This window comes from Pseudorca crassidens, chromosome 14, assembly GCF_039906515.1.
Source record: "Pseudorca crassidens isolate mPseCra1 chromosome 14, mPseCra1.hap1, whole genome shotgun sequence".
Taxonomy (NCBI): Eukaryota; Metazoa; Chordata; class Mammalia; order Artiodactyla; family Delphinidae; genus Pseudorca; species Pseudorca crassidens.
The window spans coordinates 83,687,130-83,708,513 of NC_090309.1; the positions used below are offsets into that span (position 1 = coordinate 83,687,130).

At 49.2% G+C, this 21,384-nt stretch overlaps 1 protein-coding gene across 5 annotated transcripts in view; it reads right to left on the minus strand.

Moving 5' to 3' along the window:
* The window catches only part of LPIN1 (lipin 1), a 123,213-nt gene that overhangs the window by 89,258 nt on the left and 12,571 nt on the right, over positions 1-21,384 (minus strand). For all 5 annotated transcript variants that reach the window (XM_067703676.1, XM_067703675.1, XM_067703674.1 and 2 more), the window contains exon 2: positions 2,692-2,748. In XM_067703676.1, coding sequence (XP_067559777.1) covers positions 2,692-2,748 — 57 coding nt within the window. The remainder of the gene's footprint in view (positions 1-2,691; positions 2,749-21,384) is intronic.

A 21,384-nucleotide genomic window follows, 5' to 3' on the forward strand; every position in this document is an offset into this window, starting at 1 on the left:
CCTATCTTCTAAGGATAACAACATAAAAATTACCAAAAGCTGTGACAGTAAAGGTTCTGATTGGAAACCCACCTGTGTGACCTCGCCCACCACCCCTGGCCACACACACTCCCTGGGTGATTTTGTCCCCCTTGGAGACTTCAGCAATACTGCTGACCCACAGATCGGTATCTCCAGTCCTGACCTTGCCTCTCAGCTCCAGACCGAACGTCCAGCTACCTTCTGGAAACCTCCATTTGGACTGTCCACCACGCACTTCAGCTCAACCAGGCTGACGATGACCTCCTAAATGGCCTCCCTGCCTCCAGCCCCATCCCATGACTACCCTGGAACAGGGCTGCAGATGTGACATAGCACTGCCTGCTTAAGGCCCCTCAATGCCAACACCCCCCATTATCATTACTTGTAGGATAAAGTCCAAGGTCTTTAGAAAAGCAAGTGAGGCCCCCCGTCATGAGCACCCTGCTCCCTTCTCCTCCACTGTCACCTCCCACTCTTCCCTTCTTCCAATCCCACCACCCAGTTCTCACCTCCGTGCCTGGCTAGCTTACACCTCTTTCAAGACTCTGCATAAGACTCACTTTCTCTTAGAAGCATTTTTCTGAATTGCTTCTAAACTCTCTACCCCACCCCTCCAAGCTGAGTTCCAAGCCCTCTTCTCTTCTACACAATGCCTGGTGGTGAACAGCAAGCACTCTGTGGTCGCGATCGGACGAACTCCCAACGTACAGCCGAGGAACTAAAGCTCAGAGAAGTTAGGGAACCTGCTCGATGTCACACGTACTCTAAGTGGCAGATGTGACCAGAACTTTGGACTCCACATCCAGGTCCCCTGCTTAGATGGTAAGATTTTCTGTAATTTCGCCCTTGCAGCAGAAACTTCCTATTTCACATCCCCTGTCCATCGCTTCCTGTCTTGTTACCACATGAGCTCTGTGACGGGCCCAGTACAGGGCCCGGCAGCAGAGGCTCAACGGATGCCCTTCCTAGACCGCCTCCCTTGTAACCATGGCCATTGCCCTGCACCTTGGGCCGGACGCTGGGCCTGGAAACCCGGTGGCCATGGGCTCCAGCCCCCAGGTCTGCAGAAGGGGACTTGGCCACGGAGAATGGCAGCCTCAGACCACCTCGTGATGGCCAGCCTGCCCGCCTACCCACAGGCGGAGCAGCTCACTTACCGGGACCTCCTGCCCTTCCTCCCCTCCATAGAGGACGGCTCCCCTCACTCCAGGCTCAGAGGCCACTAGCTGCCTGCCCTGCTTAAGATTCCTGGCCTCTGATTGGGCCCCGTCTCTGCCAATCCACTGGGAAGTATCAATAGAACTTGCGGTCCTCCCAGCGTCGCCGGGGCCAGGCCTTCCTCGGCAGCCTTCTTCATTCACTCAGCTGGAGCCCCTGGATTCATCTGAGGAAGAATCTCTCCCTCTGCCTGGCCCTGCACTAGGCCTCTCGGTCCACACTCTGACCAGAGTCTCTCTCCGCACTGAGCTCTTTGAGAGAGACACCAAGTGTTACTCTCATTCTACATCCCCAAGGTTTAGGACAGGCCACAGTCAGGACAAATAAGTCTTCAGGCTTTATCACTTCCTCCCTGGATTATTCCAAAAGCCTTTCCTTGAGCTGTTCCAAGCCTCTTCCCCACAGGAAAGGACCCCAGGCTTAAAATCTATGGGGTAGAGCAAGTTGTATGAACTCGCTCAACTTAGGCAAGGTGAGGGCGAGACGAGCATCCTGTGAGAAAAGAACCAGGGTGCAGGTGGACCACTGCCAGGGATGCTTCAGCAAATTATCCCCCCGGACTCCAGAGGCTCAGCGAGCCAGATTCACGAGCAGAACCTGGAAGCTGGCGTGGGCGTGGGGGCGGCGTGGTGCTGGCCCTCGGGCTGCTGAACACGGGGTCTAGGGAGACCCAAAAGAGCAGAGAGCAAAGAACTAAGTACAGTCACAGAGACAACCTGCAGGGCCCAGCTGAGGCCTGGGGACCAGGCACAGGGCAGTGCCAAAAGGGGCCAATGGGTACAGGAGGAAGAGGCAGAATCTTCAGGAGGGCTTTGAGGGGTTCAGGGGCAGCCGCAAGGGCTCTTATTAAATAAACGTGACAGTCCGTTAAGGGCAAACAAATGGCATAAACCTGATATGAACATTTTCCTGTTGGCATTAGGGAGCCATTGAATGCTTTTTTTTTTTTTTTTTTTTTTTTTTTGCGGTACGCGGGCCTCTCACTGCTGTGGCCTCTCCCGTTGCAGAGCACAGGCTCTGGACGCGCAGGCTCAGCGGCCATGGCTCACGGGCCCAGCCGCTCCGCGGCATGTGGGACCTTCCCGGACCGGGGCACGAACCCGTGTCCCCTGCATCGGCAGGCGGACTCTCAACCACTGCGCCACCAGGGAAGCCCCATTGAATGCTTTTCAATCAGGGAGGTGACAAAATCAGATCTATGCGTGGCAGAGGTTGGCTCGCAGGGAGAAGAGGTTAGAAACTAGCCATAATGTTCCTAGCTTCATCTGGGGCTCATCAAACCTTTAGAAAGGGCGACAGGCCAACTCTGAAAGCTTCAGTCGAATGGCAGAGTCCTGGTTTGGGGACTGCATGTATCCATGTCAATAAACCAGTTTGTCAACGAGTATTTTCTCTCATCTTGAAATGTCAAAGTATTGATATAATTAGGGCATTCATAGCAACTCTACTCACATTAATGTTTGAAGACCATACATTTCGAATCCATCCAGGGTCTCTCACTATTGGAATCTGGAAAACAAAAACATTAGAAATTACTTAATGGGAATGTTCTGTAATTAGTGGTAGCGATTGCACAACCTTGTGAATACACTAAAAACCACCGAACTGTACACTTTAACACGGTGAATTTTACGGTGTGTGAATTATATCTCAATAAAAAAAAGGAAATGCAGTAAGAAGAAGGATTTGGTGAGGTTTTTTCTGAACACACTCAGAGTGTGAGGTCTTGGCAAGAAACGACGCATCGTGAGGTCATAAACCTCCCTCTCCCACTCCTTTACTTCTCTGTGGTCTCCTCCTTCCCAGAGCACATGGACCTACTGGGGAAATGTCAGGAGATAAGGCAACGTGGAAAAATGATGGGATTTGGAGTCCGAAGACATGCTTTCACGTGCTGCCTCTACTGTTTCTTGGCTGTACGACTTCACAGGGCTAGTTTTCTCTGTAAAATGGGCATAACAACAACCCTGGAATGGATGGGTGTGTAGTGAGCGCTCACTGAGACTATTCCGGTGAAAGGGCAAAGCCTCCTGCACAGATGAGCTGTGAAGACTGTTGGTATGAAATTATCCAAGCAAGTAGGACCTGCACAGTCTGCTTTTCCAACAGGGGCCCCCATTAGAGCTCCCAGCCTAAGGGATGTGATACGTTTTCATAGTCCTTAAACTATACTTAAGTTATACTCAGAAACACATATGTTCTGGGACTTCCCTGGTGGCGCAGTGGTTAAGACTCTGTGCTTCCAATGCACGGGGCCCGGGTTTGATCCCTGGTCAGGGAACTAGATCCCACATGTGTGCTGCAACTAAGAGTTCACATGCCACAACTAAGGAGCCCACGGGCCACAACTAAGACCCAGCACAACCAAATAAATAAATAAATAAAGTAAAATTTTAAAAAACCATATATGTTCTGAGTGAAACTAAAGCAGCCCAGAATCAACAACCCCTGAAGCCCCTTACTCCTATTTCCCTCATCCTCTCATTCCCTTGCCCATCACCCTACCTGCTATTCATCTACGGCATTTAGCTTTTCCAATCCATATTGTTGATTGGCAGATAATTACTGGTGTTGCTTTGCTTGATGGTTCATTTAGTTTCCCGCAGGGGCCAAGTGCTTTGCTAGGTTGTGGGAACAAGGAGATGAGTAAAATAGAAATCCTGTCCTTGAGTCACTCATGATCTAGTGGGGGGCAGGCAGGAAGACATGTAGAAAAGGTTTTCATGGCCAGGACCACCACCAAGACATGCCCAGGGTCGGGTGGGAGCCCGGGAGAGAGGCAATAGTTTGCTTGCGGGGAATATAAGGAAGGTTCTGCGCCATCCACAGAAGGTGACATCTGAGCTGCTTCTGAAGGATAAGTGGGGCTCTCTGAGGAGAGAGGAGGAGAAATTCCATTCCAAGCAGAGAAGAGGGTGTGTTCAAAGAAACAAAGGCACCACACATATGTTTGGGGAACAGCCAGGAGCGCCCAGGACTGGAGAATATCCCATCGTGTGCAAGCGATACAGAGCAGGCCCGGGATGGTCTGCAGTCAGGAGACATGCGTAGAGTGGGGTCATTTTTAAAAAAAGTTCCTTTTTTTTTTAACAAATGTCCTCCTTAAACAAAACCTTTTACAGAAGTCCGTATGTAAATAGAAGGGGAATGGGGCTTCCCTGGTGGCGCAGTGGTTGAGAGTCCGCCTGCCGATGCAGGGGACACGGGTTCGTGCCCCGGTCCGGGAAGATCCCACATGCCGCGGAGCGGCTGGGCCCGTGAGCCACAACTACTGATCCTGTGCGTCTGGAGCCCGTGCTCCGCAACAAGAGAGGCCGCAACAATGAGAGGCCCGCGCACCACGATGAAGAGTGACCCCCACTCGTCGCCAACTAGAGAAAGCCCTCGCACAGAAACGAAGACCCAACACAGCCATAAATAAAAATAAATAATTTTTTTTAAAAAAAGAAGGGGAATGCTGTGGTCATTTCAGGGAAGAGGCCTGGCGTCCCCAGGCTTGGGTGCAGAGCCCTGGCTTCAGAGAGCACAGTTTGAGAACGGTGACTGTACACGGTGGGGAGCTGCCGAGGGGCGGGATGGTCAGGCCCGTGTTTTACAGGATCACTCTGACATCTGTGTTTTGGACGCAGAGAAGCAAATTTAAAGGCTTTTTTTTCCCTTAGCCGCATAGCTTGTGGGATCTTAGTTCCGGAAACAGGGATTCAACCCCCAAGCCCTCAGCAGTGAAAGCGCGGAGTCCTAACCACTGGACGGCCGTGGAATTCCCTTTCTTTTTTCTTTGAAGGCTATTCTAGCAAAGCGTGGCCAGGGTGTGAAGGAAGGTGGTGACAGTGGGGGGGAAGAGGAAGGGGCGGCTGTGAGCGCTGCCTAGTGGGAGAGGCCCCCGGGCTTAGTGATTGACTCGGATGGTGGGATGGGTGAAGAACAGGGAGAGTTTGAGGATGACTGAAGTTTCTGGCCTGGGTGACTTGGTAGATGATGGTATCATTAAGCATCACTCAATGAGGAACACTGAAAGGGTAAATTTGGGGAGGACTCTTAGAGTATTCTGGAAGATCTGTAATAAAAAGGATAGATTTTCCTCTAAGACAGAACCCAGGAAGGAAGGTAGGTGTGAGTTGAGGAATTCTATTCAAGTCCAGATCCTGGTAGGGAGAGCGGACAAGGCGATTGGTTTCTGCATCTATAAATTGCTTAATATAGTAATTATTTCAGTCCTGGTTTCAACCAATCAGTGCATTTGAAACACTTCTGGAAGTCCAGTTACTACCTCCATTTTAGCTCCTCTAGAGTATTCCAGCATTCTGCAAACAATCATGCCACTTGGGTACAGATGTTCTGAACCACCCACCTCGAATTCCTCATGGGACACAAACATAGTCCCCTGCCCGCCAGCACGCGCTGGTACAACAGTTGCACGGATTTCACACTCACGAGGTAGGCTAGGAAGACTGGCAGCAGTTCAAATTCACAATGCTTGGATTTGGTCCCAATTAAAAATGAAGTTTCTAATCAAATACCAAATATATTTTTTGCTGCCATGGGAGCAATGACTCTGACCCACCAGAAATTTGCTTTGATTTCAGAGATTAAAAATAAACACAAGAACACCAGAAATGGTGAACCCGTGTATTTCAACAGTCATTTCTCTCAAAGCTAAGAAGAAAATAATCTCATTCCACCCCACAGCTATTTGTCTGTTGTCATTCAAAATTCTAACGCAGGGCTTCCCTGGTGGTGCAGTGGTTGGGAGTCCACCTGCCAATGCAGGGGACGCGGGTTCGTGCCCTGGTCCGGGAAGATCCCACATGCCGCGGAGCGGCTGGGCCCGTGAGCTGTGGCCGCTGAGCCTGCGCATCCGGAGCCTGTGCTCCGCGGCGCGAGAGGCCACAACAGCGAGGGGCCCGCGTACCGCAAAAAAAAAAAAAAAAAAAAAAAATTCTAACGCAAAATTTGAAGCCCAACCTTTGGTCCCTGGGCACCAAGCAGTTAGCAACCGTGGGGGAAGCCAAAAATGAATTTGGGTTTGAACCCCCTTCTCCCAATAAGAGCTGTATGGCCTTTAGCAAGGAATGTAACCTTCCTAAGCCTCTATCTTCTCATCTGTAAAAGGAAGAGAAAAATAAAATAGTTCTGGAGCTGATGTAAGAAAGAAAAGATATAATACTGTGTAAAACAACAGTGCACAAATTTTAATTGCTAATCCTGGATGATGATAGCACGGAAGTCTCAGTGTCAGGAACAGGTGAGCATCTTCTGAACAGCTGGTTTGCTTTCACCTTATTTATACCATGAAATGTGTAATTGCTCAGGTCTTTCCTGAGACATTGGGGCCAGAGCCACACTTCTGCTCTACTCCTTATAAATGAGCCGGACTCTATGAAACACATGTTTGTGTTAGCCTCATTCTTGGCTCTATTTTCTGCCTCTACCTCTTATTTTCTTTTATTCCTCACTTAATTTAGACATATGTAACTGCTATGAACTGAATGTTTGTGTCCCTCCCAAATTCATATTTGAAGCCCTAATCCCCAGTGTGATGGTACGTGGAGGTGGGGTCTCTGAGAGGTAATAAGGTCATAAGGGTGGAGTCCTTGTGATGGGATTAGTGCCTTTAAAAGAAGAGATAGGAGAGAAATGAGCTCTCTCTCTGCCATGTAAGGATACATCACGAAGGTGACACATCACCTACAAGCCAGGGGGAGGGCTCCCAGCAGAACTAAACTGTATTTGCACCCACAACTTCTTTAGCCTCCAGAACTATGAGACATAAATTTCTGTTGTTTAAGCCACCCAGTCTGTGGTATTTTTGTTATAACAGCCTCAGCTGATCAAGACAGAAATTCTGTTATGTTTTGAACCATCTTTTGTCCTTCGATAAACACAGTAACGCACAGATAGATGATAGACAGACAGATATAGAGAAATGAAAAAATGATTGGAGAATGGACCTAGTAAGTGTAGATAGAATAATAGATAGGAGATAGATAGATACTTTCCTCTTGTCTTTTCCTTTATGCTGTGTGGATTTGCTTGTTCACTTGACTATATTAATCATTATGGGGTGTAGGGCAGTTGAAATAGAACCACAAAGACTGGTCCTGGTCAGGGCCTCTGCCACTTATAAGTAGAATAATACTGAACCACTGACTCACCCTCTCTGAGCTTCCGTTTCCTCTTCTAAAGAACCTACATGACACTACCCACCTCGGGGCTGCTGGGGGAGTTAAGTGAGAGATGTACTTGAAAGTGACCAGCATATGGCAGGTGCTCAATGAAGGTGAATTTGAATCTCGATGGCTGCCTGATGAAGATCAAAGTCCAGGACACAGTCTCCTGTGTTCCTCGTAGGGCCTTTGCCCGTGATTTGCTGGAGGTCACATATATGGGCCTAAATCCAAATTCAAATTCAGGTCGGCGTGACCCCAAAGCTCTTGCTGCCGTTTCACTGATGGAGAAGCATTTGGACCACAGAATTCCCACCACACAGAAGGAGAAAGAGGGAGACTTCGGAGACAAAGTCTTCCAGATCGTCAGGCCTTAAGTCCACAGTGATAGGCCAGGCGCGTCCCAGTTTACACATTCTAAGGTTCATTTGTTCATCTGAACTTCTTTTTAAATAAAGAGTAACATTTTCGCATAGAAAGTGTTCCATCCAAGTGAGTTCGTTTTTCCAGGGGAGGAAAGGCAGAGGAAGCCATGGCCTAGATGAACTGAAGCAAGGCTGAGCTGTACAACCAGGGACCTGCTGGCAGTACGGTTTATACAGCCTCCTTTTATGGGAAAATGCATCCAAACGCCAGCTGAGGATTCCAGGAACACCTGGGAACAGCCCAGGGTGCAGTGGGAGGAGCCTTGGTCTGGGGAGGAAGCAATTCAGGATTTAGTCCTGACTGTCTTACTAACTTGGAGGGGGCCTTGGACAAGGTACTTCCCTTCTCTGGGTTTCAGTTTTTCTTCTGTCAAAGGACAGAATTACACTAAGTGCTCTTTATCTCCAAATTTCTATAAGCCTAAATGCACGTGCCCTCCTACATCATGATTCCAATGCCAAGATCCCCCTCTTCTGAGCCCAGCACCCTCTGTCAATACGATCTGAAGTAAGGGATGAGGATAAGGAAGGGTTTGCTCTGGTTGGAAGGAGACGGGGTGAAGAGGAGGACACCACAGGTGGGGCTGGAACTGGACCCAGTCAGACTCTAACCTGGGTCCCCCAGGGTCCCTTCGACTAGTGTAGAAATGGAAAGAGAGTCTGTACTCAAGAGAACTGGATCTAAGCCCTGGTTATAATACTTAATAATGCTTGGCCTTGGGTAGGTCACTTCATGTCTTAGAAATTCAGTTTCTTCAACTACAAAATGAGGTTAATAGCACTTGCTCCATCTTCAAAGCTCTCGAGGGCAGGTTGAGTGCCTCTGACGTCCCATGTCTCTGACCCATTCTCTGAACTCATGGGATTACGTCCGGCCCACCGGGGTAATCCAGGATAATCTCCCTATTTTAAAGTCGGTGATGAGTAATCTGAATTCCATCTGCAACCTTAATTCTTTTTTGCCATGTGATTAACACATTCACGGGTTCTGAGGATCAAGACATGGGCATCTCAGGGGGCAGTATTCTGTTGGCACAGCCTCCTCATGGGATCGCCCACATCTCCTTTTGCCACGTTGTAGTTCATCCTCCTTGCTGCAGCCAAGGGCATCTTTCTGAAACACGATCTGGTCGTTTTACCTCCATGAGTAAAACCACTCAAATAAATATATAAAATGTATACAATTTTTTAAACCCTTCCTTAACTTGGTGAACAAAGTTTCCACCCACCTGTCCAGTCTCATCTCCCACCTGCACCCTTTGATCTCTCTGACCCAGTCACACTGGCCTTTCACCACCTCCTATTCAATTTATTCCATCCAGCCACAGGGCCTTTGCACATGCTACTTCCTCTGCCCAAGACACATATCACGGCCAAGTATCACCTCAGAGAAGTGGTCCCTGGCCTCCTTGACAGAGATCACATCATGACTGCAGCCTCCGATAGCACCTTATTGCTCTTTGCTGGCACTTAGCACAGTTGGCAAAGTTACAATTGTTTGCACAACTCTTCAGCTAATGACAGCTTCCTCCATCAGGGACAGCGCCTATTGTTCTCACCATCGCACCCCCGGAAGATAGTCAATAAATACTTGTTGAATGGAAGTATAGAAGTGTGACTTTTTCAACATACAGACGAGGACACTGGAGCTCAGAAGGTCGAGGAACTTGACCAAGGTCACACAGCTAGCAGGCGGGGGTGCGTGAGCTGGGATCTGACCCAGGTGTGACTGACCTCTAAGCCACAGTGTCACTCCATCTGCATTGCAGGCAACTGGTAAAGGAAGGGGACTGCGGATGGCCTGATTTTCGTGCTTTTCCTAAGGAAAGATGAAGGTGGTGTCAGTCCCTGCAAGTACTTGAGATATAACTTCCAGGAGAGAACTCTCCCCTGAAAGGAGTGACCCCCCCCGCCAGTACAGGCTCTTACCCAAGCCTCGTACTTCATGTGCCGCCACTGGAAGGACAATGAAGAGAGGCAGCACCTCCCAGCCCTGCCGGAAGCCTGTGTGTGTGTGTGTGTGTGTGTGTGAGAATGTGTGTGAGTGTGTGTGAGAGTGTTGTGTGTGAGTGTGTGTGTGTGTGTGTGTGGCGTTAGATCAGAGATGGCCTCAAGTTCTTTGCTGCCATTGACAGATAAAGTCTAACACTCCCCTTGAATCTGAGGAAACCTAACAGACCTGCTTGCTCGGTGATATGCAGGACAAGTGACATTCTTCAACTCCTGAGGTCATTAGAAACCTTCCAGCGTCCCCTCCGCGTTTTGCAATGCTCTTTAAGGGGGATGCCGGCTGCGACACAAGAGGCTTGACTACCCTGAGATGTCACGTCTGAGAGGCCCTGCAGGCACTCCCGGCAACAGTCCCGGCTGAGGCCGGCCTACCAGTCACCGCCGCCAAGCCACCAGCCACGTGAGGGAAGCCAGCGTGGTCCATCCAGACCAGCCCGTCTCGCAGTCAGGTTCACTGAGTCATCACATGAGGAGGCGAAACATCACCAGCCAAGTCCTGCCCAAATCCTGACCCACGATATCATGAGATATAATGAGATAGTTGTTGTGTAAGTGCACTAATTTGTGAAGCAGTTTGCTCTGGAGGAACAAGTAGCCAGAACAGAGGATGTGTGTTGGGGGAGGGCGTCTGGTTTCTATTTCTCTGTTTGTTTACATGTAAAATTACATCTGCGCATCTGTGATTGTGCCTAGTTGTGCAAGTGTGTCTATGTGTTTGCTTGTATCTACACAGCCTGTGCTTCTGTGTGTTTATCTGTGTGTCTTCTTATTTTCTCTGTGTCTGTGTGTGTGTATTTACGGCAAAATGATGAGGACGACTCTCCCCCGTGAAATCCAATCCCAGGGCTAACGTGCCTCCTTGCCTATCTTTAAGAAGAACCCACACAGACCATAGGTGTATTCACGTGTGTGTGTGCGTATACAAGGATAAGGGCTGATTAGAAAACAAGGACATAGCCTCTAATTGGTGGGTTCTGTTGGGGAATTCGTTCAATACAGGCAACCACTGAGCACCCACTGTTTGCCAGGCACTGTGCCAGGATCTGGGAATCCAGAGAGAAGCGAGGCCTGGTACAATGCCCTGGGCTGCCGGGAGCCTGGGGACCCGGGGAGGATCAGGCCAAGATGAGAGCCCAGAGTTCTGGGGGCAGTGACCTCGGGCTCCTGGGGCACCTGAAGCCCTGTAAGAGCATCAGTCCAAGCCCCTGAGTGGGTAGCTCAGAGCCAAGCCACGCCCCACCCCACCCGACAAGCAGGGCAGCCTTCCCCGAGGATTTCTCGTGGGATGGTAGTAAGTCTTACGCAAAAACCAGTTCTGTGGTGGGGTAGATAATTCTGGAAACACCAGATAAAACAGACAAAGATTTATTTCCTGCATAACTTCTTTCCTTACTACCTCATTGTATGCTGTCAGTCTCCTAAAGGGAATATAAAACGTAGGGTTTCCTCAAACCACACAATCTTGAAATCCCTTTTCCACTGAGCAAATGGTGGTCTCTGTGTGTCTGGTAACTCATTCACGGGACATTCTGATGCAGAAGTAACAGGTGTGGTCTCCAACCCTGGGGGTCAGTCATCCACATCTCCCATCTCCACCGTCCGCCCCAGAGAAGGTAAGGTAGTAAGTAGTTTTAAGAAATTCAGGGACTTCCCTGGTGGTGCAGTGGTTAAGAATCCATCTGCCAATGCAGGGGACACGGGTTCGAGACCTGGTTCAGGAAGATCCCGCATGCCGCGGAGCAACTAAGCCCGTGTGCCACAATTACTGAGCCTGCACTCTAGAGCCCGCGAGCCACAACTACTGAGCCCGTGTGCCACAACTACTGAAGCCCACGCACCTAGAGCCCGTGCTCCGCAACAAGAGAAGCCACCGCAATGAGAAGCCCACGCACCGCAACAGAGTAGCCCCCCCCCCACTGCAACTAGAGAAAACCAGCGCGCAGCAACGAAGACCCAATGCAGCCAAAAATAAATAAATGAAAGAAAGAAATTTATAAAAGAAATTCAAGTCTGGGGAATTCCCTGGCAGTCCAGTGGCTAAGACTTCGCCTTCCAATGAAGGGGTTGCAGGTTCCATCCCTGGTCCGGGAGCTAAGATGCCACATGCCTTGCGGCCAAAAACCAAAACGTAAAACGGAAACAGTATTGTAATAAAAATTCAGTAAAGACTTTAAAAAATGGTCCACATCAAAAATCTTAAAAAAAAAAAAAAAGACAAGTCTGAATGGGGAGGCTAGTGGAAGGAGACACGGGAGGGCTGGGAGGGCTGGGAGGGCTGAGGGGTTGGGAGGGCAGTAAAAATGAATGAAAACAGGAGATGTTTGTGCCATGGGGATAAGGGACAAGACTGAACCAAGGCCAGAGGAAGGGAGGTTGGCCCAAGCCCTCTCTGCCACCATCCTGACACACTCTCCATGCAGGTCTCATCAAAGAGAGAGCCCTGGGCTCTCACTAAGATCTTCTCTAGCCCACGCCAAGTAAGCCAAGGTTTGTCTGTCTCAAGCACCCACATTCCATGGTGTATTGACCATGTCTTTTTATTTTCTGTATTTAATGCTTTAATATCTAGAGCTTTGCTGATCCTGGAGAGACTACCCCTCCCCGAGTAGCCAAGAAGAGAAATTAGTGCCGTTTCTCTGCTACTGAACACCTGGTCTTGTGAGTCAAAAGAAAAGGCAGCAGTATTTACTTCTTTATTTTCTTAAGCATAAAAACCTCTTATGGGAATTCCCTGGAGTCCAGCGGTTAGGACTCTGCACTCTCACTGCCAAGGGCCCGGCTTCAATCCCTGGTCGGGGAACTAAGATCCCACAAGCCTTGCAGCAGAGTGGCCAAAAAAAAAAAAAAGAAAAAAGAAAAAAAACTCTTACAAGTGATGCAGTTGAAGTCCAGCTTTCCCTGGCTGGTTTCTCCTTCAGATCCCAGCTTGATGACGTTTAGGGGCCTGCCTTTCATATGCAAAGCAACCAGTCCAGACCCCTTAACTCAACCACCTCTCTGATCAAATGCTCACACTCTGGGCCACTATCCACTTGTCCTAATCACCCCAGGAAGAGGGCCCAGACAACCAGGGACAGCTCCATCCCCCAGAGCCTGCTGCAATCATTCACGCCAGCCAGTCCGAAGCCTGCTGACCCTGCCTGTCCATTCCTTACCCCCGAAACCACAATAAAGACTCTTGCCCATATGTTCCCCTCTCTCCTTCTACCTCCTGACTGACCCTGGTGCTTCCTCGTGTGACCCTGCATAGAGTGCCTGCTTCCTGTTTCTAGGAATCTGTGAGAATTACAAACTTCTTCCTTCATGGCAGTCATTTCTGTGTCCACATGTCTTACCGCACCAGAAAAAAACAAATCTTGCGTACACTTAAAACACTTGGCTTCCTGGAGCCACAAGCCCAGAAGGTGGAACTCGACAGAAGCAGCCATGATAACATCAAGGTATCGATATACCCAGGGGGATTATACAAAACAGTTAAGAATTTTAGTACAGCCACTGATCAAACCAAACAGACACCCAACCAACCAGAAAGGGCACATCAGCCTTGGATACACCAATTAGTAATTCAAGTAGCTTTTTACAGGACGGCTAAAACATAGATTCTAGAATCTGACCAGCTTGAGCTCAAATCCCAGACCCATCACAAACTATCCGTGTGATCTTGATCTAGTCACTTAACTCTTCTGTGCTTCAACTTTTTCACCTGTAAAATGGGGATACGACTATATTGTTATGATGAGGATTGAACGTGAATGAATTTAAAACACTTAGCACAGGGGCTTCTCTGGTGGTGCAGTGGTTAAGAATCCACCTGCCAGTGCAGGGGACGTGGGTTCGAGCCCTGGTCCAGGAAGATCCCACATGCCACAGAGTTTAAAAGCCCAGCTTTTAAAAATGAGTCCCAGGCAACCAGCAACCTGTTCTCCGTGTCTATGCATTCGGTTTCGTTTCCTTTTAGATGAAATGAATGAAGAGGGTCAAAAGAGACAAACTTCCAGTGATCAAACAAGTCCTGAGGATGCAATGGTGACTACAGTTCACGATGCTGTACTGTATATTTGAAAGCTGCTAAGAGAGTACATCTTAAAAGTCCTCATCACAAGAAAAAAAATGTTTAATTATGTATGGTGTTGGCTGTTAACTAGACTTACTGTGATCATTTCATAATATATACATGCATCAAATCATTATACTGTACACTTGAAACTAATACAATGTTACATGTCAATTATATCTCAATTTTAAAAGATAGCTTTCCTACGCCATCTACCAACTCAGTATTTGTCTGGATTAATAAGCTCATCTTTTAAGATACAGACAGCCTGTGGAGAGAACAAACAGAGCAAGCTTTTTACCTACAGTGTCCACAGATTAAATACGCTCAGCAAATTCAGTTGCTCTGAGGAAAAGGAGTTTATGATGGAAGGGTGGGAATGGTACAGAGTAAGCGGGGAAGGCATGTTTGGGAAAAAAAAAAACAATCGGGCCCTGATCCATTAGTTCAAAAGTTGGTGGGTTTCTATGTATAAACAACCACCAAGAAGATGAAGAAATTGCTTCCCCTGAAGACATCAGGTTCACGCAATACTGTTCTTGCATTTCTCAGAAGAGGCAGTTGAGGAGAGAGCCAGTTACAGCAGCCCTGATTCCAGGGAGGACTCTTACATAAAGAACTCGGAGAAAGCCTCCTGACTTTGCGTACATCCAGCTCCTTCTACGAAAGCATCTGGTCTCCTAGGACAGCTGCGGTGAAGCTGGCCCCCCGCCAGGCTGGAGAGCGGGCAAGGGGCAAGGGAGGCGACAGCAGGAGAATCAGAACATGACAGGACACGATGTGCCCCTACGTGGCCAGCCTTACCCCAGAGCACCATGGGTTGAGCTGACCCAGATGACAGACACCCACATCCCTGTGAAATTGGGACCTGTGGGGAGGGGCACTGGAGGGAAAGATTGTCTGTTGCTCGGGAGAAACTGACAACGCAGTCAGCGTTGGACACAGTGACATTCTTTGGCCATCCGGCCGCCTGTGCCCGACTCAGGACTGCAGGCAAAGCCTGGTGTTTCCAGGTTGGGAAGTCACCGAAAGCTGAGGGAAGCATGACAACCCTTCCTCTGATGGTGGCCGGTGGCCTGGGGACATGGGGAGGAGGGGCATGTAAATGGGGCGGGACCCAGGAGGGGCTTGGTACCAGGCTCTGCCAGGTGCCCACAGCCAAGAGGCTAATCAGGTGGGAGTCAGGTATTCAGCCGCTGACGGCCATCCAAGAGCTCCTCCCTTCAGCTCGCCTGTGAGGGGGGCCTTTCCCTGTCCCTGGGCCAAGCACCATCACTACCAATGACAGGCAAGAAAGGAACCAGCAGGTCACCAAGGTTCCGCAAATGCAAGCTTCCCAGGGCTGGGGCGCAGGCTGAATCCCTCAGTCTTGATGCACAGGCTCCTCGGGCTGGCCGGGCTTTCAGGCTGAAGCAGGGAGAAGTAGGAACCAAAGCCTGGTGTGGTCCAGAGTGGCTGGAGGGGCCCCTTCCTGACCCTCAACCCCGGCAGCGGCCACGGGCCCCCAGGAGCTGCTGCTGCTCTAGCCTGGAGGGCAGTCAGAGCTCAGGGCTGCCACAAACACAGGAGCTGGGCGAGGCTTCTGGAACGTGCAGGAGCCTGGCCTTGGGGCACACAGGGGGCCTCGGGTTTGGGGACTGCCTGTTTGAATGACGGCTTCACTTAGAAACAAAGAGGGAATAAGCCAGAGCTCCACAGAAATGGGTGCAACCTTCTCGGGACTCGAGCTAGGGAAACACTCGAGCTAGGACGCAGCTCTCTTCTTGGGAACAAACACCTTTCTCTGGGCCAGAGGCTGGGTACCCAGAGACAGGGTGGAGGTCCCTGTTCTGAGGGGTCCCAGGCCCCCACCACCAACGCCTGCTAACTTGAGAACCAGGTAAAAGAGAGCATGATGACGGGGCAGGAATACAGGGAGAGTCACAGGGGAGTGACAGCCGAGCTCAGCTGTGAAGGTGGATGGGGGTCTCAAGGCCAAAAGGGGGAAAGAATTCCCGCAGCGGGGGAAGGGGCACAAGGGCGTCACAGCTCGGAGCAGCAGCTCCTGGTGGCCTGTGGCTTGATGCGGGGCCGGGAAGAGGCGCCCTGGGCCCAGGCCGAGCTGGCCGCGCTGCTGCGGATGAAGCTGCTTTGCGCCCGCCTCTCCTGCTCTGGCTGGAAGGCCCGCAGCCTGCCCCAGCCTGTGCATCAGGCCTTAGGGACTCAGCAGGCTGCCCCGCACCAGGGACGGAATGCAGCCCCTCTTAACGCATCACCAACCTGCCCATCTCCCCCGCTGATCCACCCAGTCAACCATGAAATACGCTCTCCCTTTGTTTTGCCTGTTTATTGCCCATCAAAGCTCCTCTCTTCACCTGATTCCCCTGCTGGCTGCTGCCCGTTTCCGCTTCCCTTTCCAGCAAATGCCTCTGAAGAGTCGTTCGTGCTTGTGTTCTTCAGGTGCATCTTCTTGTTCTCTCCTAAACCCGCGTCAGGGGCTCCCCGCCTCCCCCACTCTGTCACCAGAACTGTCCTCGTCAGGGTCACCAGTGGCATGGGGCTGCTAAATCCCATCAACATTCTCAGTCCTTAAGCATGTTTTTGATCCATCAGCAATGTTTGAGGGCTTCCCTGGTGGCGCAGTGGTTAAGACTCCGCCTGCCAGTGCAGGGGACGCGGGCTCGAGCCCTGGTCCGGGAAGATCCCATGTGCCGCGGAGCAACTGAGCCTGTGCGCCACAACTACTGAGCCTGAGCCCACAAGCCACAACTACTGAGCCCGTGAGCCACAACTACTGAAGCCCGCGCGCCTAGAGCCCGTGCTCCGTAACAAGAGAAGCCACCGCAATGAGAAGCCCGCATGCAGCAATGAAGATCCAACGCAGCCAAAAATAAAATTAATTAATTAAAACAAAAAACCCCCCAACGTTTGACACAATTTCTCACTCCCCCTTCCTTGAAACACTTCCTTCTCTGACCTCCAGGACACCAAAGGCCCTTGTCTTTTCTTCCTGCTCCGATGTTAGCTCTAGGTTTCCTGCAGGTCTCTCCTCCGCCCTCCAGGGACCACCTTGTCCCTCTTCTCGAGCTGACTGACTCTCTTGGTGACCTCATCGTGTCTCAGGGCTTTAAATACCTACAGAAGGCTCGTGACTCCTGACTGTGTATCTCCAGCTCCAATTTCTCTCCAAAGTCCAGAATCATATACTCAGCTGCCTACTCGTTATCTCCAATTGTGAAATCTAGCAGAATTCTCCAACTCAGCACGTGCAGACCTCCACTGACCCCCATCCCGCTCTGCCTGTAGGTTCGCCCCCATCTTGGGTGATGACAGCTATAGACTTTCAGGGGCTTGGGCAACCTTCTCTGCTTCTCTCGCACCCATATCCAGTTCACCAGGAAATCCCGATGGCTCTGCCTTTGGGATGTGTCCGGGATCTGGTCACTTCTCAGCCCCTTCACTGCTCTCACCTTAGTTGGAACCCCCTTATCTGTCTTCTCAGTGGCCTCCTAGCTGGACTTCCTGCTTCTCTGATCCTACAAACTACTTTTTACACTGCAGGCCCAGACGTCAGAAGACATCACTGCTGTGCTCAACTCAGACCCGGCAATGGCCAAAATAAAAGCCAAAGTCCTCATAACATCCTGGAAAACCCTAAAAGCTCCCCCATCCACTCCAGCCCCACCCCAACCTTGACCATCTCCTGATGCCCCGCCCCCCTTGCACTCCATTTCAGCCTCTTCCTGGTCCCCAAAGGTTCCACCATAGGGTCCTTGCGCTAGTTATTCTCTCCACCAGGAACACGTTTTCCCCCAAATCAAATGACCAACTCCCTCATCTCCTTCAAGTCTTTGCTGAGACATCACGTTCTCTACAAGCCACGCTTGACCACAGTCTGCCTTTCCACCTCAGAATCTCGGATCCTTGTACTGTTTCATTTTTCTCCATTGCACTTCTAACCTCTAGTGCATTAGATAATTTACATATTTAGTATACTTACTGTTTATGGATTGTCCAGATGTGAACTCCATGAGAGCGAGGCTTTATTTTTTAGTTGTTTTGTTTGGGTTTTGGTCAGATTTGTTCACTGATGCGTCCCAAGTTTCTAGCAGAGTTCTTGGCGTATAATAGGCTCTCAATAATTATTCTTGAGTGATGGAATTGAATTAATTATAGTCTCATGACTGCCTTGAACCTTGGTTTTAAGATGCTTATTTGATGGGCAGCAAAATCAAACAAATAAACCATATGATGTCACAGATGATGGGCTGTCATGGAGATTCACAGATGGTGAGAACATGATGGGAGAGTGGTACCTAGAGCACTTCAACTGTAATAATCTTTTTTTATTTTTTAAAGGAGTAGTAGGGATACAGATGTTCATTATATTATTCTCCATAACTTTTATATCTATGAAAGATTTCATATATTTTTTTAAATAACAGATATTCAGCAAGTTAGCCGTTAACTACTATGGGCTCAGTCCTATGCTAGGTATTGGGCTGGGGAGTAGGTGGGGAGCACGAAGAACGCTGGTCCTACCCTCCAAGACCTTGACACGTACAGTGAGACAACACAGTAACTTCCAGAACATACGAGGAAGACAGTCCAGGATTCATGGGCAGACGAGTGGTACTGACACTCAATGGCACAGAAGTTCAGAGGGCCCAGGGCCCAGACCTTCCCAAAGACGGGAAGTTGAGGTCAGCTCTGATGAGCCATGGGAAGGAGAAAGGCTTCATGGAGAACAGGAGCTGTAGCAGTGCACTCTCGCAGGAAGCTCATGTGACAATAACAGAGCATCTGACCTTAGAAACATCTGTCAACCTCACCATAACTTTTGCATCCGTTTGCAGGGTCGCTTGTTCTATACAACCCACAAAGTCTTTTCTGTTTTGAGGATTCTATAATCCTGTGTGCCAAAATGACCAATTCACTCAATGCTAGGCACTGAGCGGGCAGAAATTTTTTAAAGGTATAGCTCTTGCCTCAAAGACTTCACAGTCTAATATGGGAGTCCGACATCAGTTCCCTTAACAACCTTGAGAAGAAGATACAATGAAGATGAGGAAACTGAGGCTCAGAGAGACACCAAGGACAAAATACAAACCCGGCCTCCAGGAGCTCCCATTGCAGGGCTGGGTGCCCAGGTAAGCAAGAAGCCATTCTCGGTGACCTCTCACGCTCTGATACGCCTCTGAGCCAGCCCGAGAGCTCTAGTTATGAAGGCAGTTTACGATCCTGCCGGCCTGGGGTGGAGTCTGGGAGTCTGCACTTCTGATTAGCGCTCAGGTGATGCAGATGCTGCCGCTGGTCTGAGGACCAACACAGGGCTCTCAGACTGCTGACCGGACCATTCAGCAGAGCGCCTGGACCACATTTAGATCAGCCTAGAATCTCTAGATCAGTGCTTCCCAAACCCGTCAGCACATCATAGTCACGTGGGCAACTTGTTAATGCCAGCAATTTGATTCCATAGGGATGGCATTTAGGATTCTGTAGTCTTTAAACACATACACACACACACACACACACACACACACACACACAAGTTGCTCAGGGATTCTGGTGCACAGTCTTTTCCAAAAACGACTGTCCCAACTCACCTTCCCAAGACCCCAAGGACCAGCTCTCCCTGGCTCGTCAATGTCTCTGACTCTCTAGCTCCACCTGCTGGATCCATGTTGTCTGTCACAATGACCTCAAAGCTTCCTTTCATTCACAGCTGGACTCGAGCCGGAGAAAGCCTAGGGGGTATGATCTGTATAAGGAAGCCTGGCCCGCGACCCAAAAGAAGATGTCTCCCCCACTTTAGCTGGTCTCGATGCCTTAAATTTCTCAGGCTGCAATATAATCCCAAGGTCTCAGGGCCAGGATCCTACTTACCTCTGTATCGTGGGGCTTACCCAAGGGTACAGAAGATGGACCTAGTAAGTGGCAGTAAAATTTAAATGAAAACTTTGAACTAAATACTGCCCTTTCTTCTATTTTTATCAAAGGAAAACATCTGGAGAAGAGCAATTTAAATGAGTTTCCTCCTGTGGTTTTCCTCTGGGACACAAAGTGGACAACACCAGAGCCCTGGGTGTCTCGGAGGAAAGGAGAGGAGGGGATATGGGAGAAGGAAAGGGGGTGAGGGCCTGTGCAGGGCACTGGCTGTTTGCTAAGCACTTTACAAACACTACGACTTGGGATCTAAACCTGCTTGCTCAGCAGAATCAACTGGAAAATTCACTAACAGTCCTTCTTCCAGGCCCACTCTAACCCGCTGAATCGAAATCTCTAGCGGGAGAACCCAGGACCTTCTCAAAGCTCCCAGGTCATTCTGGTATTTAGGAAGCATGTATTACATCGTTTAACCCTCACAGCAACCCATTTTACAGATGAAGCCACTAGAGCGCAGAGGGACGTTCTGAAGTCACAAGGTCAGTAAACGTCAGAGCAAAGCAAGAAGGAAGTGGGACCAACCTTTCTGGCGGCACTTTCACAGGAAGCGGAAACATTCAAAATCCTGGCAGGAGTAATAGGCTATGACTTTTTACTTTGAATATGCCGGTGTTTCCTTAAGATACATAGTGAGTCAATGTTCCCAGCAAAGGCATGTTCACCATGCAGACTTTACCCTGCATGCCCCCAAGTGAGTCATTCTTAGTGTTAAAAAGCCAGGGGCGTGGACAGCCTGGCAGCCACCAGAATCCACAAAAAATAAGCCTGGCAAAGAAAATGCTTTCTTTTTCATAGAATACTTAGGTTGGCAGATCAGGAGAATATCATACACGCGCGCGCGCACACACACACACACACACACACACACAAGGGTATTAAAGGTCTGACCAAGGCATTTGATAAAATCTTTCATGATGCCCCTAAAAGATAGGTTGGATAATTTGGGTTAGGTAATATAGTAATAAGTACAGCTAGTTAAACTAACATTCCTGAGGAACGTGAAAAGGAAAGCAAGTAAGTCAGATTTCCAGATGTAACAAAATCAGTACATTGGATAACAATTAAAGCACCAAAGGACTCTGACAGGTCTAAAGTCAATGAAATGACGTTTAAGACAGATAAACTAAGGCTCAAAAAGTCAGTTGTGCAACTAGAAGATAGGGAAGGCTTAGCCATCAGCAGTTAGCTCTGAATGCTTTGATCTTAGAAAACAGTAAGAGATATATAAGATCTAGAACAAGGAGGCGGGGGCCACTGTACATTGCACTGGTCAGATAAAACTTTAAGAAGGACACTAGCAAACTAGGGTCTTCCCAAAGAGTCCAAGTGGGTGTCGACAGAATCAGAAATCATGTCTCACAACAAAGAGCCAGTGGAAGGAACTGAGCATATCTAGTCTGGAGAAGAAAAGATGAAGCAGCGTTGTGAACGCTGTCTACATACCTTGGAAAAAAGACATAGTCACTAAAAAATATATATATATATATAATATAAATAATATAAAAATATTATCACATATTTATCATAAAATTTATTATATTTTTATTATGTATTTATAGATTTT